General features: G+C 46.1%; 1 protein-coding gene across 3 annotated transcripts in view; it reads right to left on the reverse strand.

The window, feature by feature from the left end:
• The window catches only part of DDX4 (DEAD-box helicase 4), a 140,405-nt gene that overhangs the window by 106,194 nt on the left and 6,580 nt on the right, over positions 1 to 27,631 (reverse strand). For all 3 annotated transcript variants that reach the window (XM_073556650.1, XM_073556649.1, XM_073556648.1), the window contains exons 3-5: positions 19,426 to 19,545; positions 18,978 to 19,017; positions 17,267 to 17,326 (exon numbers count right to left, since the gene is read on the reverse strand). In XM_073556650.1, the coding sequence (XP_073412751.1) occupies positions 17,267 to 17,326; positions 18,978 to 19,017; positions 19,426 to 19,494 (169 nt within the window). In that variant the 5' untranslated portion in view covers positions 19,495 to 19,545. The remainder of the gene's footprint in view (positions 1 to 17,266; positions 17,327 to 18,977; positions 19,018 to 19,425; positions 19,546 to 27,631) is intronic.

Genomic DNA, 27,631 nt, shown 5'->3' on the forward strand with positions numbered 1-27,631 from the left:
CGTTTATTTAAATTTTCAAAATTTTGCAATTTTCAAAAAGGAGATTTTTGTGTACTCACCGTAAAATCTCTTTCTCTTAGCCTTTAATTGGGGGACACAGAACCTTGGGTGTTATGCTGCTGTCCACTAGGAGGCGACACTATGCATAATCTGAAAAAGATTAACTTTGGCTCCTCCTCTGCAGTATACACCCCTAGACGGCGTCAGCCTTCTCCAGTTTTGTGCCAAAGCATAAGGAGGAACGTAACCAAATAACATAACCATGCCTGTAAGAAGGCTACTATGTACGAGCTCAAGAATAATATGAGAACTCAACAGGAAACAACGGCCCGTATGGGCAACAGGGTGGGAGCTGTGTCCCCCAATTAAAGGCTAAGAGAAAGAGATTTTACGGTGAGTACACAAAAATCTCCTTTACTCTGTCGCCTAATTGGGGGACACAGAACCTTGGGACATCCCAAAGCAGTCCCTGGGTGGGAAGCAGTGGACGAATATTGTGCTGACAGTCCCCTAGACTTGGGGTACTGCCGCCTGCAGAACCAGTCTACCCAGGCTCGCATCCGCTGAGGACTGGGTATGAACACTGTAGTGTTTCGTAAACGTGTGTAGGCTAGTCCAAGTGGCCGCCTTGCACACTTGTTGTGCCGAAGCCTGATGCCGAATGGCCCAGGAGGCCCCTACTGCCCGTGTAGAGTGTGCCGTGATACCGGCCGGAAGAGGGGAACTGTTAAGTCGGTAGGCCTCATGTATGGTGGACTTGATCCACCTGGCAAGGGTAGCCTTGGAAGCCGGCAACCCCTTGCGACTACCTTCCGTAAGAATGAAGAGGGAATCGGATTTCCGGAAAGGTGCAGTCCTGGACACGTAAATCCGCAATGCCCTGACTAGGTCAAGCGTATGCAGAGCCTTCTCCACTCTATGGACCGGAACCGGGCAAAGGGAAGGCAGTGAAATCTCTTCGTTAAGGTGAAAGTTGGACACAACCTTCGGAAGGAAGGATGGTACCGTGCGGAAAACCACCTTGTCCTGGTGAAAGGCTAGGAAAGGTCGTCTGCAGGAAAGTGCTGACAATTCCGACACTCTGCGTAACGAGGTGATAGCCACTAGAAAAACCACTTTCTGAGACAGAATGGAGAGTGGAACTCCTCTAAGAGGTTCGAAGGGTGGAGCTTGCAATGCTGTCAGGACCAGATTGAGGTCCCACGTATCCATCGGACGTTTGTAGGGAGGAACCAATCGGGAAACTCCCTGGATGAAAGTCCTTACTTGCAGTTTAATAGCAATGCGCTTTTGAAAAAGGACTGAAAGCGCCGACACCTGACTCTTAAGCGAACTTAAGGATAGCTTGGCATCTAGGCCCGATTGAAGAAAACCTAGTACCGTGGGAGGGAATAAGGGAGTGGGACTTGTCCATGAGATTCGCACCAAGAAAAGAAGGCTCTCCAGGTACGATAATAGAGCTTGGCGGAGGCAGGCTTCCTTGCCCTGATCATAGTTGCAATGACTGCCGGTGAAAAACCTGCCTGGGTTAGAATCCAGGTTTCAAGGGCCATGCCGTCAAATTGAGGGCCCCTGAATTCTGGTGGAAGAACGGACCTTGAGACAGAAGGTCGTGGCGGTCGGGTAGACGCCAGGGGGCGTCTGCCGTAAGTTGGACGATGTCGGCGTACCAAGTACGTCTGGGCCAGTCTGGCGCGATGAGGATGGTCGGAACTCCCTCTTGCTTGACCTTCCTCACGACCCTGGCGATTAGGGGGAGGGGTGGAAAAATGTACAGGAGTCGGAACTGGGACCAGTCCTGGACCAGGGCATCCGCTCCGAGCGACCGCGGGTCTTGTGTCCTGGCCGTGAAATTGGGAACCTTGGTATTGAGATGGGATGCCATTAGGTCCACATCCGGGGTTCCCCATCGTTGACAGATCTGGTAAAAAATCTCGGGATGGAGAGACCACTCCCCCGAGTCCATTCCTTGCCTGCTGAGGAAGTCGGCTTCCCAGTTTTCTACACCCGGAATGTGTACCGCAGAAAGTACCAACCTTGTGTCTTCCGCCCAGCGAAGGATATGAGCCACTTCTCTCATCGCCTGGGCGCTGCGGGTCCCGCCTTGGTGATTCACGTATGCCACAGCCGTGGCATTGTCCGACTGTATCCGTATGTGCGAGGCTGCAAGCAAGTGATGAAAGGCTCTCAGTGTCAAGAGAATAGCCCTGATTTCCAGAACATTGATGGGCAATGTCACTTCCCTCGGTGACCACTTGCCCTGTGCCCAGTGATGTAGGTGCACCGCCCCCCAGCCTGTCAGGCTTGCATCGGTAGTCAGGATCTTCCATTGTCCTGAGAGGAATGGCTTCCCTCGTGTAAGCGAGGTTGGTTTGAGCCACCAATGCAGGGACCTCCTGGTTGATGACGTCAACCTGAACTCCCTGTCGAGGGAGAAGGGGTTCCTGTCCCAAGATCTGAGTATGGCTAGCTGAAGGACCCTGAGGTGAAACTGGGCAAATGGCACTGCCTCTATTGCTGCTGCCATCCTGCCGAGGATTCTCATGGCAAACCGGAGAGATCGAGGAGGACTGCGAAGGAGTGTGCGAACTCCCAGACGGATGGCCAGTGTCTTGTCCTTGGGAAGGAGCACCAGGCCCCTGGTGGTGTCGAATACCATTCCCAGGAATGTTAGAGTCCGAGTTGGGATGGTCGACGATTTCTGTAGGTTGACTAGCCATCCCAGGCGACTCAGAGTGTCTAGAGTGATTGAGACACTGACCTCGCAGTCTTTGAAAGTGGGAGACTTGACGAGGAGGTCGTCCAGGTACGGGACGACTAGAATGCCTCTTGAGTGCAGGACGTCCATGGTGGCCGCCATGACTTTGGTGAACGTTCTTGGAGCCGTGGCGAGTCCGAACGGAAGGGCGACAAACTGGTAGTGGTTTTGGTTGACCGCGAACCTGAGAAACCTTTGGTGGGCGGGAGCAATTGGTATGTGGAGATACGCATCCTGTATGTCTATGGAGGCGAGGAATTCTCCCTGCTCCATGGATGTAATGATGGACCGGAGGGACTCCATGCGGAAATGACGGACCCGTACGTAATTGTTGAGCTGTTTTAGGTCCAGTATGGGTCGGACGCCGCCTCCTTTCTTGGGGACTACAAACAAATTTGAGTAGAATCCTCGGAATCTCTCGTTCGCGGCAACCGGCACCACAACTCCTGATTGAAGGAGAGAGGAAACCGCTTGGTGGAAGACACGAGCCTTTTCTGGTGGTGTTGGAGGAACAGAAAGGAAGAACCGGTTCGGTGGAACGGAAGTGAACTCTATCTTGTATCCGGAAGACACTATTTCCCTGACCCACCTGTCTTCTGTAATAGGCAGCCAGACTTGCTGAAAGAGTAAAAGTCGGCCGCCTACTGGTGGGGTGTCTTCCGGAGGTCTCGAGTCATGATGAAGTGAAGTTCTGAGGTTTTCCTCCCTTGGGTTTCGCTTGGCCTGCTTTCGACTGCCAAGCCCTGTCCGGTCGCTGCTGCGTCCGTGGGTTGTCTCTGCGTGGAGAACGGTTACGGTTTTGCACTGGGCGCGAAACGGACCAGCCCGAGGAATTCCGAAAGGATTGGAATCGCGTCTGGTTTCTTCGTTTAAACGTGCGTTTCGGTTTTAGTTGAGGGAGAGAGGTACTCTTACCCCCGGTGGCATTGGCTATCATGGTGTCCAACTTTTCGCCGAAAAGTCTACCAGTAGAATACGGAAGTCGCGTGAGGGACTTCTTTGAGGCCGTATCCGCTTTCCATTCTCGCAGCCAGAGGATGCGTCGGATCGTGATGGCGTTTGATGCTATTCCCGCTACACCTCTGGCGGAATCCAGGGCTGCATGAATCATGTAGTCTGCTACCACTGCCATCTGGACCGCTTGGTCCGAGAGTTCAGGATTTGAAGCCTGAAGACCCTCCTGTAGTCTTTTGGCCCAAGCTAGGATGGCCTTGGCTGCCCAAACTGAAGCAAACGCAGGGCCCAGAGAGGCGCCTGCCGCTTTGAAAATAGAACGAGCCATGCGTTCTACTTGCCGGTCTGCTGCGTCCCTGAGGGTTGAGCTATCCGGCAGAGAGAGTAAAGTCTGCGCTGCTAGCTAGGGTCCACTTCAGGTGGATCTGCCCATTGTTTGGTGTCTTCCTGTGGGAAGGGTTACTTCGCTTCCAGATATTTGCGATTAGCGAATTTTTTGTCAGGCTGCGCAAACTGTTTGGTAAGTATTTTCTCAAACTCATCGTGATTAGGGAAGACCTTAGGTGGTTTTTGAACACTTTTGAAGCAAATCCTATGTTTTGGGACTTCCGGGGGCGACTCTGGAATTTTTAGCACCCGATGAATAGAAGAAATTATTTCCTCAACTAGCGCTGTATTGCTAGGGAGAGAAGGTACCACGGACCTGACCGTTTCATTATCTGAGTCGGAGTCACAGATGCCCTCCGAATCCTGTGCCTCACTAAGGTGATCCCTGGAGGGCGACCTGGGGCGGGGGTCTTCTGTGGTGGGGGATCCCTGTGGTAAATTGCACTGTCTGTCTGTGGCAGGGGACTGCCCAGGAGACCTGGAATGACGCTGTCTCTCCCTAGAGGGGGACGACCTTGTGCTATAGTGCGACTCAGGTGATCGAGACCTGTGAGTCCGCTTACGTCTGTGAGAGTCGGAAGCAGCATGTTCCTGAGACAAGCTGTCCGTTTGCTGTGTACCGTCCATAGCCGGGGCCCGACTCTGCAGAGCTTGCAGCAATGTAGCAGTTAGGTTGTCTATGGACTGTGACATAGACTGAGACATCTGAGTTGCCCATTCCGGCGTGGCCTGTGACACTGAAGCGTCAGTAGGGACTCCCTGGGGTTCTGACCCAGAGTTCTGGATGCAGTCCCGGCAGTGTGGATACGTGCTGCCACTAGGGATCGTGGCTTTGCAGGCTGTGCAGAATGCATAGAAACATTCCTGCCTGGTTCTCTTCCTTGAGCCCGGCATAGTGCACGGAGGCTGACTATAAGGGATCGTACAGGGGTGGCTACGCAGAGGGAACCCACAGAAAGCCTTATAGGAAGTATAGATTCACCGCTGAGTAATGAGAACCCAGCTGTGAGCTTACCACACCGGTGTGCCCCTAGGTCCAGCGCCGACAGATCCCAGTTCTGTGCCCCCCGGAGACCGCTGTGATGCTTCTCTCCTGGATCTCATCCAGAAAAAATGGCCACCGGGGCTCTGAGGAGAGGGAGGAGGGGGCGGAGAGCTGAAAAGGGCGCGCAGGGCTGTGTAAAAACGCGCCCTTTCTGCCTCAATCCTCCCCTTCTATGACACTCCAGTGTGTCATTTTGGTCATCCGGGGGGAGGGGAAAAGGCGGCGGCTTCAGCTAGGCCGAAGCCGCGGTCTAAATTTGAAGCCTGATGCCCAGGAGGGCTCCAGAGCGGCGCGGTAGTCCGGGGGGGGGGGGGGGGCGGATTTGTACCAGACCCCCCCAGAACGGTCGACTGGATAGCGGTGGGGGTAGCAGGGGTAGCGGTTTTTGTATGGGGGGCCCCTGAAGGGCTATGGAGCCGCTGCTGCTGCAGAGACAGGGACGCAGCAAAAGCCCTGTTTCTGCTGTGCCATCCAGTCCGCACCCTCCCCCGGCCCCCACAGGATCCCTCAGCCGGCCTGGGGTCCCTGGAAGCTGCGGAATGCTGCCTGATCTCCGACCCTACCTGAGGCGTCTCAACCTAATACCCCCTGCGGGGGATTAGGGAGGGTGCGTCTGTCACCGTCAGGGGGTCTTCATCCTCGCCTCAACCTCAACCCAGACCCCTTAAGGGTGTTGGGGAAGGAGGGGGGTCTCGACCTCGAACCAGGACCCGAGGGACTGGGGAGGGAGCGACATGGGGAAAAAACCACCTCAACCGGGTACCCCTAATAGGGCACCGAGGAGGGAGCCATGCCGGGAGTCTCGCTGGAGACCCACTTTTCTTCATCTGTATTTCCGTGAAAAAAAAAAAAAAGGAAAAAAACGGAAGAAAAAAGGTGTGCCTCCTTGCGACACTAAGCAAAAACTGGAGAAGGCTGACGCCGTCTAGGGGTGTATACTGCAGAGGAGGAGCCAAAGTTAATCTTTTTCAGATTATGCATAGTGTCGCCTCCTAGTGGACAGCAGCATAACACCCAAGGTTCTGTGTCCCCCAATTAGGCGACAGAGTAATTTTAATTTTTATGCCCTTAAATCAGAGAGATATGTCACAAAAATACTAACATTTCCCACATGTCTGCTTTAAATCAGCACAATTTTGGAACCAAAATTTTTTTTGGTTAGGAAGTTATAAGGGTTAAAAGTTGAATGTTGACCAGCGATTTCTCATTTTTACAACAAAATTTACAAAACCATTTTTTTGGGACCACCTCACATTTGAAGTCACTTTGAGAGGTCAATATGACAGAAAATACCCAATAGTGACACCATTCTAAAAACTGCACCCCTCAAGATGCTTAAAAGCACATTCAATTAGTTTATTAACCCTTTACGTGCTTCACAGGAACTGGAGCAATGTGGAAGGAAAAAATTTTAACATTTAACTTTTTTTTTTTTACTAACATTTTACTTCAGAATCATTTTTTTATTTTCACAAGTGTAAAATAAAATGAACCACAATTGTTGTGAAATTTCTCCTGAATACGCCGATAACCCATATGTGGGTGTAAACCACTGTTTGGGTGCACAGCAGGGCTTGGAACGGAAGGAGCTCGCTTGACTTTCGATGCAGAATTGGCTGGAATTGAGATTGGACACTTACGAATGGGTCACAGAGGAGAAAAAAAGCAGCACACGCTAAGTCTCAGAAAACCAGAGAGGTTGGTAACTATGCAGATTGCAGATCCATGATCTTAACACAACTAGCAGCAGTCGTGGAGCGTGCCTACGATGGTCCTGGACGCCTCGTCACAACCGGAGAGCTAAATAAGCCTAAAGTAAGAAAAGAGGAAAACTAACTCCCCCAGAGCAGACCCCAAAGGAAAGACAGCCCCCACATGTATTGACGGTGAAGATGAAAACACAAAGCCAGAAAAATAGGCTGAGCAAACGATGGGGCCAAACTAACTTGACAGGAAAGGAAAGACACTGTCTGCAATCTGCCAAAAAACCCTACCCAAAATAATGTCCAACACTTCTGATAACAAAATTAACCCTGAAGTCACTAGACTTCCACTATATCAGCACTCAAATATTCTGAGAGAGCAAAAAAGAGGTCAATCTAATAAATGACAAAAAGGCAATTTGGCAAATACAGATAAATAAGAGTGGAAGTTCAGCACAGCCCAGCCGGGCTGGCTGACCACAAAAAAACTGAGTTGACCAACAAGAGCAAGTGTGAACATTAGCAAAAACAAACTTAACTTGAGAAGACTGGAGCAGAGCTGAAGTCCAAGACCTGAGAAGCAGACTGAATCACCAGCAACTGGATAGGGCGTCGGCTGTCTTATATCCAGTCTGATACTCCAGAGATCCAATCATTATCCTCCTCGTCAGGTGGCAGACCATTACCAATTAAACCAACCTCACTACCTCCTGTCACCACCAGAGGGAGAACGGAAGGAGAACTCCCAGCTGGTGGAGCAGAAAATGAGCTCATAACAGGACGCCATGTCACGTTTGGAGAGCCCCTGCTTGGCCTAAACAGTGGAAACCCCCCACAAGTGACCCTATTTTGGAAACTAGACCCGTTAAGGAACCTATCTAGATGTGTGGTGAGCACTTGGAACCTCCAAGTACTTCACAGAAGTTTATAATGTAGAGCCGTGAAAATAAAAAAAATCATTTTCCTCAAAAATGATTTTTTTTAGCCCGCTATTTTTTATTTTCACAAGGCTAACATGAGAAATTGGACCACAAAAGTTGTTGTGCAATTTGTCCTGAGTACTCGCATACCCCATAATATGTGGGGGGGACCACTGTTTGGGCACCTGGGAGAGCGCAGAAGGGAAGGAGCACCATTTTTGAATGCAGACTTTGATGGAATGTTATGCGGGCGTCATGTTGCATTTGCAGAGCCCCTGATGTGCCTAAACAGTAGAAACCCCCACAAATGACCACCATTTTGGAAAATAGACCCCCCAAGGACCTTATCTAGATGTGTGGTGAGAACTTTGAACCCCCAAGTGCTTCACAGAAGTTTATAACGCAGAGCCATGAAAATAATTTTTTTCCACAAAAGTGATTTTTTTTTTAGCCCCCAATTTTTTTTTCCCAAGGGTAACAGGAGAAATTAGACCCCCAAAGTTGATGTGCATTTTGTCCTGAGTACGCTGATGCCCCATATGTTGAGGTAAACCACTGTTTTGACACACGTCTTGGCTCGGAAGGGAGGGAGCACCATTTGACTTTTTGAACGCAAAATTGTCTGGAATCAATGGTAACACCATGTTGTGTTTGAAGACCCCCTGATGTGCCTAAAGAGTGGAAACCCCTCAATTCTAGCTCCAACCCTAACTGTTATGAATGGGAAACCGAGGAGGAAAAACAAGACAACAAGCTAAGTCTCAGAAAACCAGAGAAAGTTGGTAACTATGCAGATTGCAGATCCCTGATCTTAACCGCACAACTAGCAGCAGTAGCAGTCGTGGAGCGTTCCTACCAGGGCTGTGGAGTCGGAGTTAGTTTTGGTTGGAGTCTGAGTCGGTAGAAATGTACCGACTCCAGCTTTAAAAAAAAATGAATTATTTCATAATTGAACTTTCATATGAATTTTATAAATGTTACTCAAATATATATGTTCTATCAAACTATGAACAACAGTGATAAGCAGTTCTGCTGGAGATAGAGACATTTCTTACTTCTTGTGTGTCACTGTTCTCCACTGCCCTTATCTAATCTTATACTTGGTTAACCTCATGCTGCCCCAACCCCCCTACTTACAATGTATGAAACTGAAAGTGAAAATGTATTGCAAATTCTTAGTAGTAAAGCTCCTCCTCTAGACTAGATCATACTAGGTGTGCGTCTTCCAAGCATCTCACAGCTGCCTGCTACTCAGAAGAGGAAGACTGTAAGAAGTATTATCCTTTCAACAAACTTTGCATCAGTTAACTGTAAGTACATGAGGAATAATAACAGTATTACTGACCACTATCAGTTGTATGACCTGGCAATAATTTTGTACAATTGTTTTTAGGAAAAACAATTGTCATTTGGATTGTGAATGCAGAATTAAAAACCTGAGAATGTCAAAGAAGCATCACATTAAATCAGCTGTATTTGAACATTTCACCATCACTCAAGATAGAAAACATTATGTCTGTCAGTGTATGACAAATGATCCAGACGAAAACAAATGCTGTGAAGCAAAGATGAGTGCATATTCAGGCAAAGATAAAAATGCTCCTACCAGAGCTTCTAATCTAAAGAGACATTTACAGCGCTTTCATCCAGAAGTACTGAAAGACTGCATCCAAACCAATGAACCAGTGCCTAGCTCTTCCAGCCAAACAAAGGAGCAGAGAACTTTGCAGCCATCAGTTGCAAGATATTTTGTCAGTGACAAAGTTACTGTGACAATGACAGTAGATACATTTAAAAAACAGATCATAGAGCTTGTTGGAAAGGATAGTGTGCCTATTTCATTATTTTCACGACCAGCTTTTGTGTGTCTGAATGGGGAAATGGCCAGCAAGCTTGGTGTTTCTCTGGAGAGAGAGAGAGTATTAGAAAATTAGTAATCGAAGAAGCTTTTAAACAAAAGGAAGAACTTAAAAAAAACTCTCAAGGGACGCTTTCTGTTTCTTAAAATGGATGCCTGCACACGTCACAGAGTGAACTATTTTGCCATCAATGTCAGATTTGTTTGTGACAAAAATGAAATTGTTACCAAGACATTGGCAGTAAAAGACACCAAAGCTCATCACACCAGTGAGTTTCTCCAGGTCTTGGTGGAAAAGGTTCTGCAAGACTATGAACTTAAGAGCAAGTTCTTTCTGTCGTAACTGACAATGCTTCAAATATGATAAGTACTATTAAACTAATGAATGAGAGTAATGATGGTGACCAGCAGCTAGAACAACATTCTGGGTCCACAGACACAGAAATGTTTGAAATAGAGGAACACAGTATTGTAACTGAGGAGCAAACTGAAGTTGCTTCAGATGAACAGCAACATGATAGTTTAGATCAGGGGTCCCCAACCGCCGGTCCGCGGCCCAGCACCGGGCCGCTGCAGTGCCCTTGCCGGTCCGCGGACACAAGGGGAGCCAGGGGCGGTCAGTGGCGTAGCGGGGGCTGGGGCGGCGCGCAGCAGCTCTTAGCGGCGGGCAGGGAGCGATCAAGCAGCTCCGCTGCCTGCAAGAGGGAATAGCAGGAGCGGAGCTGCAAGGACCCGTCCAGCTTCCTGCCCGCCGCCCGCGCTTCCTGTCTCTGACTGACACAGAGAGGAGAGCGCGGCCGCTGCTGTGTCAGAGTGAGGAAGCGCGGGCGGCGGGCAGGTGAGAGGAGAGAGGTGGTGTCTGTGTGTGTGTGTACGTATAATATGTATGTGTGCGTATGTGTATGTGTGTATGTATGTATGTATGTATGTATGTATGTGTGTGTATGTGTGTGTACATGTATGTCTGTGTGTGTGTGTGTCTGTGTAGCCTGGCCCTGGAGGAGATGGGGACATGAGGAGAAGGCCATGAGGGGAGTGATGGGGTGAAGGCAATGATGGGGAGAGGGGAGTGATGGGGTGAAGGGAGTGATGGGGTGAAGGCAATGATGGGGAGATGGGAGTGATGGGGTGAAGGCAATGATGGGGAGAGGGGAGTGATGGGGTGAAGGCAATGATGGGGAGATGGCACTGATGGGGTGAAGGCAATGATGTGGAGAGGGGAGTGATGGGTGAAGGCAATGATGGGGTGAAGGCAATGATGGGGAGAAGGGAGTGATGGGGAGAAGGGAGTGATGGGGAGAAGGGAGTGATGGGGAGAAGGGAGTGATGGGGAGAAGGGAGTGATGGGGAGAAGGGAGTGATGGGGTGAAGGCAGTGATGGGGTGAAGGGAGTGATGGGGTGAAGGCAATGATGGGGAGAAGGGAGTGATGGGGTGAAGGCAATGATGGGGAGAAGGGAGTGATGGGGTGAAGGCAATGATGGGGAGAAGGGAGTGATGGGGTGAAGGCAGTGATGGGGAGAAGGGAGTGATGGGGTGAAGGCAATGATGGAGAGACAGCAGTGATGGGGTGAAGGCAATGATGGGGAGAAGGGAGTGATGGGGTGAAGGCAATGATGGGGAGATGGGAGTGATGGGGTGAAGGCAATGATGGGGAGATGGGAGTGATGGGGTGAAGGCAATGATGGGGAGATGGGAGTGATGGGGTGAAGGCAATGATGGGGAGAAGGCAATGATGGGGAGAAGGGAGTGATGGGGAGAAGGGAGTGATGGGGTGAAGGCAATGATGGGGAGATGGCAGTGATGGGGTGAAGGAAATGATGGGGAGAGGGGAGTGATGGGGTGAAGGCAATGATGGGGTGAAGGCAATGATGGGGAGAAGGGAGTGATGGGGTGAAGGCAATGATGGGGTGAAGGCAATGATGGGGAGAAGGGAGTGATGGGGTGAAGGCAATGATGGGGAGAAGGGAGTGATGGGGTGAAGGCAATGATGGGGAGAGGGGAGTGATGGGGTGAAGGCAATGATGGGGAGAAGGGAGTGATGGGGTGAAGGCAATGACGGAGAGAGGGGAATGATGGGGTGAAGGCAATGATGGAGAGATGGCAGTGATGGGGTGAAGGCAATGATGGGGAGAGATGGCAGTGATGGGGTGAAGGCAATGATGGGGAGAAGGGAGTGATGGGGTGAAGGCAATGATGGAGAGATGGCAGTGATGGGGTGAAGGCAATGATGGGGAGAAGGGAGTGATGGGGTGAAGGCAATGATGGGGAGAGGGGAGTGATGGGGTGAAGGCAATGATGGGGAGAAGGGAGTGATGGGGTGAAGGCAATGATGGAGAGAGGGGAGTGATGGGGTGAAGGCAATGATGGGGAGAGGGGAGTGATGGGGTGAAGGCAATGATGGGGAGACAGCAGTGATGGGGTGAAGGCAATGATGGGGAGACAGCAGTGATGAGGTGAAGGCAATGATGGGGAGAAGGGAGTGATGGGGTGAAGGCAATGATGGGGAGAAGGGGGTGATGGAGCACTTATTCAAAACCTATGGTGAGTTGAGTCACATTATGTTATTTAATTATAAGTATGCACTGCTACACTACAACCGTGTCCATAGCCCCGCCCCCTTATGACCAAAGCCCCGCCCCTGCCACACCTCCATCCCCGCCCTGCCGGGCCATGGAAGAATGGTCTTGCTTGAAACCGGTCCCCGGTGCAAAAAAGGTTGGGGACCACTGGTTTAGATGATCTTGCTGAAACTGTGTCAATATGTTCTTTCATTCATCACATGCGCTGTGTTGTGCATATGCTACAGCTGGCTATAAGAGACAGTCTGCAAGAAGGACATGCTGCTGCACTGATTGGCAAGGTGAGAAAATTGGCTACTGTTGCCAGAACCCCTAAAGTTGACTCAATTTTGAAGAGACGTGCTGGAAAAGGGGCAATTATTGATCAAGCCACACGATGGGGCAGTACTTACTTAATGATTCAGCGCTTGGTTGAACTGAAAACCTTTCTTGTAGACATGGCTAACCTTCAACTGACTCTAAATGAAAGTCAGTGGAATCAGGTGACTGAGCTGGAAAAATTGCTAGAGCACCCATTTACAGTGACTAAAAAATTACAAGCAGAGGACTTAACTCCAGGTATTTTCTTAAAGGAGTGGAAGAACCTGATGTTTCGCCTGTCCCAAAAGAGGAGGGTTAATTGCAAGTGGCATTGCTACATCAATGAAACGGAGAGAGGAGCTACTATTACAAAATAACATTCTTTTGGCAGCTGTTTATGTAGACCCAATGCATCGGATTCTTCTAGATGATCAACAGCTAAGTAAAGGAAAAGAAGCTCTGTTTGAAATAGCAGTAAGGATGAAAGGGTTGCAGAACAGTCAGGAGGAACAAGAAGAATTTGGTCGTCCTGCCACATCTTCACCCTCATCATCAACTGATGAAGAATTTAATTTCGAAAAATATTTGGATCACAAGGACCGTGCAAAGCGCTCCCGCATAGAAGAAGAGTCATCCCCCCATCAAGAAAAATTCTGCTGAAATGTACTGGCTGTGTTCCATGTGCACTAAAAGAAATTGAGAAATTTGACCGTTCATCAAAAATAACAGTGCAACAAGCGATTCCTCTGTATCCTGACATTGTCAGAGATGTTGCTACTGATGTGGTTACTGCTTTGCCACCAACACAAGTTAGTGTAGAGAGGTTGTTCTCTGCTCTCAAAATAATTAGATCAGATTTGAGGGCATCCATGAAGGAGGATCTGACAGAGGCAATACTTTTTGAGGACAAATTTATAGATTTCTTCTTATTAACTGCATAAAAGTGTTTATTGTATATTTACTTACAGTTTAGAAAAGTTTATAAAACTTATTTGCTAGATTCTAATTGTATTCTAATAAATGTAGTTTTTGCTCTAAGTGGTCTGATTACTTATATGATGGTGAGAAACTGAATAAGCACGATGTTTAATATTTTACAACAGTAAATTTGTTGTTATGAATTGGCCATTTATGAAGGAGTCGGAGCCGGAGTCTGATAAAATCCAGGAGTTGGAGTCGCAACTGTGGCTTACCGACTCCACAGCCCTGGTTCCTACACGCCTCGTCACAACCGGAGAACTACATAAGCTTAAAGCAGGAAAAGAGGAAAACTAACTGCCCCAGAGCAGACCCCAAAGGAAAGACAGCCCCCCACATGTATTGACGGTGAAGCAAGATGAAAATACAAACAAAGGCAGGAAAATAGGCTGCGCAAACGATGGGGCCTGGCTAACTAAAAAGGACAGAAAAGGAAAGACACTGTCTGCAATCTGCCAAAAACAACCTACCAATATATTGTCCAACACTTCTGATAGCAAAATTAACCCTGAAGTCACGACTTCTAAACCTATATCAGCACTCTGAAATATTCTGAGACAGAGCAAAAAGGAGGCCAATCTAATAAGGGACAAAAAGCAGATTGGCAAATACTGATTAATAGGAGTGGAATTTCAGCATAGCCCCAGCAGGGGCAGGCTGATTACACAACAAACTGAACTGACCAACAAGCGCAAGTGTGAAAATCAGCAAATAATCTTAACTTGAGAAGACTGGAAGAGAGCTGAAGTCCAGGACCTGAGAAGCAGACTGAATCACCAGCACCCGGATAGGGCGTCGGCTGTCTTATATCCAGTCTGATACTCCAGAGATCCAATCGTTATCTTCCACATCAGGTGGCAGATCACTACCACTTAAACCAACCGCACTACCTCCTGTCACCACCAGAGGGAGAACGGAAGGGGAGAGAACTGGTGGAGGGAGAACTGGTGGAGCAGAAAATGAGTTCATGACACCTAACCTCAACACACCCCTAACCCTAATTCCAACTCTAACAGAAAAATGAAAATAAATATATTTTCTTTATTTCGTTATATTTTCCTAACTAAGTGGGTGATAAAGGGGCGGGTTATTTACTATTGTTATTTTGATCACTGTGATAGGGTTTATCACTCATCAAAATATACATTGAAAGAAAGGAATCTGCTGGCCGATTTGGTGGGCGCACTGCGCATGCGCCCGCCTTTTTTTTCCAGGACAAAGATGGCGGCGCCCACCGGAGGATGCATGAGGGCCCGAGGATCATTGGGAGGTATCGAGGGTGGTGGTGGGGGGGAATCAGGGACCCTATTTCTATTTTGATGTGTGATCACATCAGAGGCGAGAGAAAGTAAATGCAAAACTGCGGCTTTTTTTACGGTCGCCGTAATACGGTTAATAACGACCATCGCAAAAGCGGGGTCTTTAAAATCCGACCCTAATCATGTTTTCTGGGGTCTTGGCTACCCCCGGCAGCCAAGACCCAAGAGAAAATCCGACTCTGGGGAGTGCTATACACTTTTTCCACAGCGCCTTTAATTAACGGCACCGTGGTTTAAGTACCCTTAACTACCGCCATTAATAGGTGTATCGGCGGTCGTTAAGGGGTTAAAACGCTTTCCCCCTTTGAACAGATACAAGACATCTTCCTGCTCTCTCTTGAAAGGTTGCTTTCAAGGAAGCAATTACTTTTAGAAAACTACTATAGAAGGCAGCTGTTCTCCTATTTTTGTCCTTCTCAAGGATAAGGCCTCTTTCACACATCCGTTTTTTTAATCCGGCACGATGCGGCGAAATTTTTAATAACCGGATCCAGCACCGGATCCGGTTTTGTCCCATAAGCTTTCATGGTCGCCGCATCGTGCCGGATGGTTATGCGTCATGTCCGGTTGTTGCCGGACACTGCATAAATTAGCCGTCCGGCATATGCAAAAAACGTTCCCTGCAACGTTTTTTGTCAGCGCCGGACCGGCTTTTTCCACCGCGCATGTCCGGACTCTGTGAATGTTAACCCCACAAGTGCCCGGCGAGAGAGATCTCTCTCTGTCACCCGGACACTTGTGAGAGATCTCTCTCGCCGGGCAATTGTGGGGTTAACACTCACAGTGTCTGGGTGAGAGAGAGAGATCTCTCTGTGGGGTTAACCCCACAAGTGCCCGGCAAGAGAGAGATTCTCTCGCCTGGACACTAAGTGTTAACCCCCCATGTCTATCTCCACCCCCCTCTTCCCTCCCCTCCCCTATCCTCTCACCTCCCTTTCAGCAGCTGTCTCTCATCGGCTGCCTCTGTCCACCTCATCCTGCGGCTCCTTTAAATCACGTCCGAGCCGTATCTCTCGCCGCACACACATCCGTTGTCACGGCTGCAGGCCGGATCCGGCGGCCCGGCTTTTCGCTGCACGCCGCCGGACCCCACACACCGGATGTGTGAAAGTAGCCTAAGGAGATCTTATGTCCAGATGATTTCTTTCCATCTTAATGAGATCATTAACCCGTACTAGCGTCCTTCTCCCTGTCATCTACAATTCAGATATTATTCAGAGCTGAGCGTCACTGCCTTTCTGCAACAGCCTCATTCAGACGTTGAGTCTGTCATTCTGGTAGTATCTCATCGAAGTCTCTCCACTTCTAATGCTATATCGATAGCAGGATGCAAGTCTGGAAGAGAATCAGGAACCGAACAGAGTTCCTCTGTCTGTGATTAAAGGGGTATATTCCCATCCACACGATCCTATCCCAATATGTAGTAGATGTATTGGCAAATACCTCCAAGAAATTTAGTAGTTATTCCGATTCACCGTCGCATACGGCATGTAGCGACAGTTAGCGGTTACAACCAATGTCTTAGGCGGGGTCAAACTGCGTTTTAGGCAGTCCGTTGACGGACTGCGTTACACCGCGGTATAACGCAGTTCGTTAACGCTGCCATTGAGCCCCGTTGTCGGGCGCATCGCGACGCATGCCGTAAAGTGGCAAGCGTTCGCGATGTGCCGTTTTTCAGTGACGGAGCCTCGGACCCGTCCTGCAGCGTCTGAGGCTCCGTCACCGATTTTAGACCAGATATTCAGGTATTAATTGATTGACATGGGCTTATTCTCCTTTTTCAGACTACTCATAGGTAAACCACGAATATCACTACGTGCTGTTATTGCGTATTAAAGTTACTTGTGATTCTCTTTCAGTACTGATTACCACACAGGCCAGCTGTCTCTCATGATATATGGAATTTTCCATTACAGCTCCTTTCAGGTATCTGTTTGGGCACCCACTTCAATCAGCTACCACCTTCCACTTATGGTGCACAAGCACCAATTAGTCAAGCAGACCACAAATATTCTCAGTATCCTTCTTTCAGTACTTTTATGCACAGACTTCTTTATATCCCTCAAGGCACGCATATTTTATGTTCCTTAATAACCATTATAGCACGAACCCTTTACCACTGCCCATGGACTCTGTGGATCTTCACTGAACTCACTTTCAACCGTTTCTCAGATTCGCATTTCAGTAGTGATTAAAATATTCTACCGACACTGTCAAAAATTGTTGTTTCTATAAATCTTCTTTCACAGAATGTATTCATCTGAAGCGTCCGGCTGTGTGTATTTGACTACATTACTGTGTTATTTACTAATTGTAATATTTTTGTCTTTCTTGTAAACCCATTATAGTTAAATCAACTGTGAATTTCCTTTTCGGATGAAGGTCAATTTTACTGGTGCAAAATTATAATTATTTGTAGTATTTTTTTTTATTTTTTTTTAACCAAAAACAAATGCTAATTACCTTTTTTGCTTCCAAAGTCTTGGTTGGTCGATTCAAAGTTTTTGTTGAAGTCACGATTTGCTAAAATTGAAAAGTTAATTCACATAAATCAAGAGAAATATCACGCTCAAACCAGGAAGTCGAAAATGTTATAAGTACACACACAAGAAAGTGAAAAAAAATACTGAATATCTCCAAAGGAAAGACGACCTTTTACCACATATATCCACCACCACACATCAGAGCAAAGAGAAATCACCAGATGTGATTGGATATTATAATATTTGATATTGTGATATTACAGTAAAAATGTGGTGGGGCCGCATCATGGACATTTAGGACACTGCAACAGGCTATGCTATAAAGGCTATGCTATAAATGCCGGATTGGTGGCGTTGATCAACCCATGAGGTTCCCAACATTGACACTAACTTTTATCTTCCATAAGTAATCTCTCTAATTTTACAACTACATGGTCATATCACAGCTTGTTTTTTTTGTGGGACAGATTGTAGTTTTTAATGACATCATTTATTGTGCCACATATCACAAAGAATGAAAATGAAAAAGCATGGCGAAAAAAAAGCTGCGCATTTAACGGCATAAAACAGTAAAAATAAATAGGCAACATGATTCTCCAAGTTATTCTAATAACGGCAACACAAAACTTGTACAGGACGTTTTTATATATTTTTTAAAAAAATATGTATTTATATATAAAAGAATGGAGTGAGAAAGATATGTTTATTTTTTCATCAATGGAGCAGAGTTTTACGAGGTCTTGATTTTTTTTGTGAACTGAACAGTAAGTTTTATTGTTACTGTTCTGGAGTCCATATAACTCACTGCATTTTTTTAGAAAGTTGAAATGCATCGGAGTCATTTTTTATGGTGTTTGGGTTAGTTCTCGATTTTCATAAATTGATATTTTACGGACGTAATAACATTACTTTTTTATTTTAAAGTATTTTTTGAAAGCGGCCAATTCAAAATTATATTTTTTTTTGCTCCGCTGGGTCTTAAACCTGGGATTGTTTGTACTGTATATTGCAATATTCTAGTACTGCCGTATATAATGAAAATCTCCAATGAAGACAGGCGAGCTGCCATGATGACAGGAGCAAGCTGCAGTCGCTGCTGTTACAAGTAGGTGCTGGCTGTAGGATACAGCCTTATGCGATCAGAGGAGGAACTGACCGGAGGGGGCGAGACCGGGGCTTAGCGGCGGCCCTGCACTGCACCCAAGAACGCTAGTCAAACTAGCCTTACATAAGCGTTTAATGTCAGAAAGTTCTTGAACAACTATTTAGTGTGATGCTCACAATATGGAAAAGTGCAAATGCAGCAATTCATAGTCCAAGTAAAGTGTGGAGATCAGGCAAGAGCCAAAGGAAAAGTGCGCTGCCAAAAGCAATCAATCAAGGTGCAATGTGCAATGCTGAGATTGCAGTGACACATTGCAACATTAGATGTAATGATTTTCTTATGTGTTGCATATTCCCAAATGTGTTGGACTTTCAGTCGCTGGTCACAAGAGACACTTGTAATAGACCTCAAAATACGGGCAAACTTGTCTATTTTACTTGAATAATTAGAGCTCAGTCATGCAACAAGCTGCAACTGACAAATGTCACCATGTAGCCCCAGCCTTGTTGATACAGTGGGCTGCACTTTTCTTCCTCACTAATGCTATTAAAACACCCAAGTTGCATTGCAGAAGTGTTACACTTACTTGAGAAGGAGCTGTGAGTATTTTCTTTAAATTCTGGTTCCTTAAAAAGAAAAAATAAATATTATAGAAATAGACTTAACAATTGGCTCTACCGAACATTTCATTGTACAAGACTGAATACTTTTGTATCAACTCTTCTTTTGATTAGCCAGCCTGGCATCGCGTTATCATTCAAGCATCGCATCAGGCTGGCTAATCAAAACAAGAGCAGCGGATGCAGTGCTTCTCGAGGCTCCCATCCTATGGCCACCAATTACGTTCATATCCGTAGCAACGCTAGTATCTATAGCATAAGAAAGAGGATGTTTTTTTTTTTTTTTTTATTCAGTTATTTAGTTTTCCAGTATTCCAAATACCCCAAAAATGCATCAAAGTAAATGGTTTGTAAAAACATCTAGCAGAGACTGAACATTGACAGATGACACGTTACATAGACCGTAGCACATACCGAGCCGCCGAAATTACTGACATAGGCGGGACCGCTAACCAGTTCACTTTCCCAATCTTCATCAGCCATGTTAAAGGTTTAAAAAAAAACAAAACAGGTTCTGACCTCTCCGAAAAATTCCTGCAAAGATGAAAGTGATTTTTACCAATAATAAACTCAAGATATTTCTTAACACAGAATAGTTAGGAACAGAATCGCCTGCCCCGTCCACCTCCTATCACCATGAAGAGGCATTAAAAACGGAAATGGCGGGCAATGGGCTCCGAATGCCAGTGATAAGTAAGGAGATAGGATTCTTGGAAGAACACCTTTTAAAGAGGATCAGTTATCAGATTTCAGAACACAACCTACATACACAATTTCAAATAGATACCTTATACCCGATGTGGCTGGTGTCTTTACTGTGAAATCCCCAAGTTTGAAGGGTTATAGAATTCTTTAGGAAATGTTAAACTCTTCCCACAGCCACCTTTCCCTGACTGCCGGTCCAGTGCATGCCTCTGCTGCTGAAGCGCCTCCCACCAAACCCAATTGACAGCTCCCTGCTGCTGAAATCTCAGTATAAGGCCAGGCTCACACATGTGAGAAACACGGCCGAGTCTCGCATGTTAATACCCGGCACTGCCGCCTGAACTCAGGAGCCGAGCGTGCGGCCGCACAACAATAAGCCGCACAACAATAAATGGAGCCGCACGCTCCGCTCCTGAGTGCCGGCGGCAGTGCCGTGTATTAACATGCGAGACTCGGCCGTGTTTCTCGCATGTGTGAGCCCGGCCTAAGAGTCAGCTGTATGTCAGGCTGGGTAACAAACTGATTTCATTTGGACTTAAAAGTTCACTTACTGTACGCTGCTGGATTCAACTGCTCACTTTATTATCTGGATTATACAGTCAGTCATTTTGAAAGGGCGTTTTCAGTAACTTTACCAGCCTCATTGGGTCTAAGAGATCTTTTTAATTTTGTATGCAATTTGTTTTGTGAAATCTTGGGCGAGATCTGCTTTAAAGCAGGGCTGTGGAGTCGGTAAGCCAAACCTGCGACTCCGACTCCTCAATTTCCCTTACACCGACTCCGACTCCACGACTCCCACACATATTGCTTATATTTAAGTGAAAAATGTATTATAGTACAATGTGAACCTCAGACATTTAATCATTTTTATGATCCAATAATCAAGATATTTAGATAGAACAGAATATATATTGGTGTACTACCCGGTTTTCATTCTTTTTGGTACAGATACAATATGGATAGACAGATATGGATAAATGGATAGATAGAGCAGATTTCTAATCTGCTTTTGCTATTGAAAACATTATCTATGAGCTCAAAAACCTTTCAGGTGATGCGGTTTTTTAAAAAGATGATCAGCTTTTGCAGCTGAAAAACGTATCCTCAAAAAACACAGGAAAAACGCTGTGTGTGAATGTAGCCTTAGATCAGGAATAGAACAGTCATTTATAGGACATTTCATAACTTTCCCAAACTCCTATGAAAAAATATTCAGCACCTCCTGCATTGAATTACTGTACCCAATTTATTATATATTTTAGGAGTCGGTCCATTTTATACCGACTCCAACTCCGACTCCACCAAAATGAGCACCGACTCCGACTCCGACTCCACAGCCCTGCTTTAAAGGGGGTTGGTCATGTGAAAATATGAATTACATTTTCATATATTAGGCAATAACTGATTTACAATAACCTATTTATTGTGGGGATCTGAACGCTGTGATCCACACTGATCAGCAGAACAGGACACTTCTCTAGTGTGCATGCCCAGAAACCGCTCCATTCACTGTCATGAGGCTGCAGAGAACTGTAACCCAGCTATTCACAACAGCTGAAAAAAAAAAAAAAAAAAAAAAAGAACAGAACGATGGTCAAATGTTGGTCCTTAAGCCCCCATCACACTAAGCAACGTACCACTGATCCTGACAACGATATGACCTGGTCAGGATCGCTGGTGTGTCGCTACATGATCGCTGGAGAGCTGCCAACCAGGCAGATGTCACCAGCAATCAAGACCAGCAACGACGTGGGTAACAGGCGTGCGTCGCTTAGTTACCCGCTGTGTACCTTGGATACCAGCAATCAGCGATACCAGGCGGGGGGGGGGGGGGGGGGGGTTTGGGCGGTCGCTGATATGTGTCACACACAGCGAGATCGCTGTTGCGTCACAAAACTTGTGACTCAGCAGCGATCTCGCTTAGTGTGACGGGGGCTTTAGACTTTAATGGGAATAGAAATTAAGAGATACATAAGATCCTAAACAGAAATCTTGTAACGTTTATAAAGCTCCAGTATTACTACAGGAAACAAGGAAAGTACAGGAAAAGGAAGGTAAGAAACAGGGAAATAGTGGACGCAAACAGCCAAGACCTTGTCCTGATACAGAGATAATAATTATAAACTTTATTTCTACGGCGTCAACTTATTCCGCAGCACTTTACAGAGATACATGATATCTAGTCTGCAGCCACCACTAGGGGGAGCTCCCTGTATACAGAGATACATGATAATATCTAGTCTGCATCCACCACTAGGGGGAGCTCCCTGTATACAGAGTTACATGATAAGACCCTGTCTGCAGCCACCACTAGGGGGAGCTCTCTGTATAAAGAGATACATGATAGGTTTCCTGTCTGCAGTCACCACTAAAGGGAGCTCCCTGTATACAGAGATACATGATAAGATCCTAACTGCAGCCACCACTAGGGGGAGCTCTCTGTATACAGAGAAACATGATAAAATCCTTTCTGCAGCCACCACTAGGGGGAGCTCCCTGTATAGATACATGATAAGATCCTATCTGCAGCCACAACTAGGGGGAGCTCCCTGTATACAGATACATGATAAGATCCTGTCTGCAGCCACCACTAGGGGGAGCTCCCTGTATACAGAGATACATGATAAGATCCTGTCTGCAGCCACCACTAGTGGGAGCTCCTTGTATACAGAGATACATGATAAGATCCTATCTGCAGCCACCACTAGGGGGAGCTCCCTATATAGAGATACATGATAAGATCCTATCTGCAGCCACCACTAGGGGGAGCTCCCTGTATACAGAGATACATGATAAGATCCTGTCTGCAGCCACCACTAGGGGGAGCTCCCTGTATACAGATACATGATAAGATCCTGTCTAAAGCCACCACTAGGGGGAGCTCCCTGTATACAGAGATACATGATAAGATCCTATCTGCAGCCACCACTAGGGGGAGCTCCCTGTATACAGATACATGATAAGATCCTGTCTGCAGCCACCACTAGTGGGAGCTCCCTGTACACAGAGATACATAAGATCCTGTCTGCAGCCACCACTAGGGGGAGCTCCTTGCATACAGAGATACATAAGATCCTATCTGCAGCCACCACTAGGGGGAGCTCCCTGTATAGATACATGATAAGATCCTGTCTGCAGCCACCACTAGTGGGAGCTCCCTGTACACAGAGATACATAAGATCCTGTCTGCAGCCACCACTAGGGGGAGCTCCCTGTATACAGAGATACATGATAAGATCCTATCTGCAGCCACCACTAGGGGGAGCTCCCTGTATACAGAGATACATGATAAGATCCTATCTGCAGCCACCACTAGGGGGAGCTCCCTGTATACAGAGATACATAAGATTCTGTCTGTAGCCACCTCTAGGCGGAGCTCCCTGTATACAGAGATACATATTAAGATCCTAGAAGAAAAAGTGGCTGACAGCAACTCCTGGATCCAAGAGAGGCACGTTCAAAGTCCAAAGACCCAGTTGGACACGAAATCCATAAAACAAAGGTGAACAGCATCTCATCCGGGTGAAAAACATATAAACATTTATTGTGCCATGGCAAAATGAGACGTTTCGACCATCACATGGTCTTTATCAAGCATAACATACAGCAGGATATGGCAATCTTAAATAGGCCAATGTGGCCAATCAATAGCAAGTATCCGCCCACATCATGTGAAATAGCATAAAATAATACAAATAAAACATATAAATAACATTGTACATACATAATAATATAGTGCACATACATACATATAACAATAAACAAAAATTATACAATATATTAGAACATGGTGTTAATAAATAAATGAACAACAACCAAAGAAATGTCCGCATTCCTGTATCACTTAGCAACCACCCACCAATGAGCAACTTCCATACATCAAGTGTTAACTACCAACCACCTCAGCCAATGATTATGACTCCTTATCAGGCGCCAAAAAACCAATAACCTATCAGAATTAACAACAGACCTGAGCGCCGAACTTCCCCTCACATATCAACACCCTCCAAATGATCGGGTGACGTCACCCGGTGTCGCATAGGAAATGATGTAGCTCACTCACGTGATATCGCGACCAGAGAATCGTGCATGCGCACCATAGCTCCCCACTACCAGATGATCTATACTCAGAACGCCCACAATCCACCGCAACTGGTCACGTGACAAGTCACATGATCACACCTCCACCAACCACATCATAGAGCGGTCACATGGAGAGATCACATGACCGCACCCGCCAGATTACAAATATATGCGTCCACATATAAAAAGAAAATATATCTAGCGAGTTTGTAGCGTTTCAAAAGGGCACATAATATACCTGGAGGATAAATTCGGCTACCATAATCCAACAGCAATTATCACAGATGACGACACAGGAGGTGGAACTTTATAAGACCCAGTTGGATGAAAAACTATTGAAATACCGTGCTGATATTGAAAGGACAAAGAGGACTAAGTGGTTCCGTGATGCAGAGGACTACCGAGTGGGCCGTATTTTTTCGTGGCAAGTGGTGGCTGGTGCTCCTTCCTATTATAGGAGGGATAGGCAGAGACAAATACGCAATCGGAGGAAACCACAAGACAAACGGCAACAGAATTTTGGTTTCACTACAGCTGAGTCAGATTCCACTGATGATTCCAATTTGGGAGCCTCTTCTTCCTCTCTTTTTTTAGGGAAGGACATAGTCGACAGAGTGACTGGAAGAGAAGGAGTCGGAGAGGTGGCAGGAAACACGAGAAAGAAGGGTTGTGCACAAACAGGGGAAGGCTTATATCCCCCCAATGAAAACTCGCCATATGGAGGGGAAGAGAAAGGGCCCATAGGACATGATAATTTGGTGGTAAATATTTCATCTTGTCAATTATCTGAGGTTGACTATGATGTTCTCTCTAAGGGATTGTCCCAATGTGCCCTTTTGAAACGCTACAAACCCGCTAGATATATTTTCTTTTTATATGTGGACGCATATATTTGTAATCTGGCGGGTGCGGTCATGTGATCTCTCCATGTGACCACTATGATGTGGTTGGTGGAGGTGTGATCATGTGACTTGTCACGTGACCAGTTGCGGTGGATTGTGGGCGTCCTGAGTATAGATCATCTGGTAGTGGGGAGCTATGGTGTGCATGCGCAATTCTCTGGTCGCGATATCACGTGAGTGAGCTACATCATTTCCTATGCGACACCGGGTGACGTCACCCGATCATTTGGAGGGTGTTGATATGTGAGGGGAAGTTCGGCGCTCAGGTCTGTTGTTAATTCTGATAGGTTATTGGTTTTTTGGCGCCTGATAAGGAGTCATAATCATTGGCTGAGGTGGTTGGTAGTTAACACTTGATGTATGGAAGTTGCTCATTGGTGGGTGGTTGCTAGGTGATACAGGAATGCGGACATTTCTTTGGTTGTTGTTCATTTATTTATTAACACCATGTGCTAATATATTGTATAATTTTTGTTTATTGTTATATGTATGTATGTGCACTATATTATTATGTATGTACAATGTTATTTATATGTTTTATTTGTATTATTTTATGCTATTTCATATGATGTGGGCAGATACTTGCTATTGATTGGCCACATTGGCCTATTTAAGATTGCCATATCCTGCTGTATGTTATGCTTGATAAAGACCATGTGATGGTCGAAACGTCGCATTTTGTCATGGCACAATAAATGTTTATATGTTTTTCACCCGGATGAGATGCTGTTCACCTTTGTTTTATGGATTTCGTGTCCAACTGGGTCTTTGGACTTTGAACGTGCCTCTCTTGGATCCAGGAGTTGCTGTCAGCCACTTTTTCTTCTATGTTGATTGATTTGGACCTTGGCAGACTTGCACCGGATCTCTATTATGGATACTACTATTCCAGAGGTGGGTGAACTGGATAATGCCATGACTTTTTCTTATACTGAAGATGATGCATTACGGATCCTCTCTGGATCCCAAACAGATATGTCATTTCTGAATAAACCAACTGCAGATATGCTCAAAAAAAGATTTGAGAATGAGAAAAGGAAACGCATTTCTTTTGAGCTACATGTAACAACCCTGTGTGAGTATTACAGGCTACATAGAATTCCACGTGGGTTGAGACCACATTTACGTCCGACTTTACTTGCGGACAATGTACTTTTCTGCAGTAAGTTTGAGTCAATTACAAACAAATATGCATTTGACTTAATGCTTCTTAATATTGAGTTTCTCCGATTAGAGATGGATGTGGTCAGAAAATCAATCATGGACCTTGAACAGCAATTATCACAGATGACGACACAGGAAGTGGAACTTTATAAGACCCAGTTGGATGAAAAACTATTGAAATACCGTGCTGATATTGAAAGGACAAAGAGGACTAAGTGGTTCCGTGATGCAGAGGACTACCGAGTGGGCCGTATTTTTTCGTGGCAAGTGGTGGCTGGTGCTCCTTCCTATTATAGGAGGGATAGGCCGACACAAATACGCAATCGGAGGAAACCACAAGACAAACGGCAACAGAATTTTGGTTTCACTACAGCCGAGTCAGATTCCACTGATGATTCCAATTTGGGAGCCTCTTCTTCCTCTCTTTTTTTAGGGAAGGACACAGTCGACAGAGTGACTGTAAGAGAAGGAGTCGGAGAGGTGGCAGGAAACACAGGAGAAAGAAGGGTTGTGCACAAACAGGGGAAGGCTTATATCCCCCCAATGAAAACTCGCCATATGGAGGGGAAGAGAAAGGGCCCATAGGACATGATAATTTGGTGGTAAATATTTCATCTTGTCAATTATCTGAGGTTGACTATGATGTTCTCTCTAAGGGATTGTCTTTTTGTCCTGTGAATTCCCCAAACTGGTTTGAGATTGAATGTGATCTATTTGCATTCTTTAGAAGATTACGTTTGACAACTTATTTTTCTGATAAACAGGTCTCTAGTATAGCACCGGAGGGGGTTAGATCTATGTTTACATTACATGGAGTGGGTTTATATACTAAGAGTAATTTTCAGCCCCCTGTTAAAAATAACTTTGTGGAGTCTTACATACAGCTTGTAGAGAGGGACATTACACTTTTGAAGAAAAGTACGTGTTCTATAGTTAGAGGTAATCTTAGCTCTGTTGAAAGACAGGCTTTACAGAAACTATCTGATAATACAGCTCTTACAATCAAGAGTGCGGACAAAGGTGGTGCTGTAGTTGTCATGGACACTGATAGGTACAAGGCCGAGATTGTGACCCAATTAGCTGATAGTGATGTCTATATGAGATTGGCTGGTGATCCTACCTCTGATTTTCTTACTGAGTTACGACTTCTGGTCAATGAGGCCCGTGTGAATGGACTCATAGATGAGAAGTTATCTGATTTTTTAATCGTTGACAATCCGGTAATACCAATTTTGTATACTTTGCCGAAGATACATAAGGATCTTCAAAACCCCCCCGGACGTCCCATTGTATCCGGGAGGGGTTCGCTTTTTAATAAAGTAGCGATTTTTTTGGATAAGGTCCTACGACAGTTTGCAATAGCAGCAAGATCCTACATTCTTGATACGAATGACTTTCTTGATAAGATTAAAAATGTTCAGGTTGATTCCAACACGGTGTTAGCCTCTTTTGATGTGGTTTCACTGTATACTTCCATTCAACATGAGAAGGGACTGGAGGCTGTCGATGTGGTGTTATCGGGCTCGGACGTGGCCCCAGACTGTGCACAGATGATCCTCTCCCTGTTAGGCTTCATCCTTAGGAAGAATTATTTTCTTTTTGAGGATGATTTTTTCCTGCAGGTTAGGGGTACCTGGGGTCCAATGTGGCCCCCACTTACGCTAACATCTATATGGCGGTATTCGAGGATCGTTATGTGTACAAGTCCATCTACTGGGGCTCCGTCCGGGCCTGGTGGCGCTACATCGACGATGTCTTTTGTATTT

This window comes from Dendrobates tinctorius, unplaced genomic scaffold (assembly GCF_039654945.1).
Source record: "Dendrobates tinctorius isolate UK_male_01 unplaced genomic scaffold, ASM3965494v1 ptg000237l, whole genome shotgun sequence".
Lineage (NCBI taxonomy): Eukaryota > Metazoa > Chordata > Amphibia > Anura > Dendrobatidae > Dendrobates > Dendrobates tinctorius.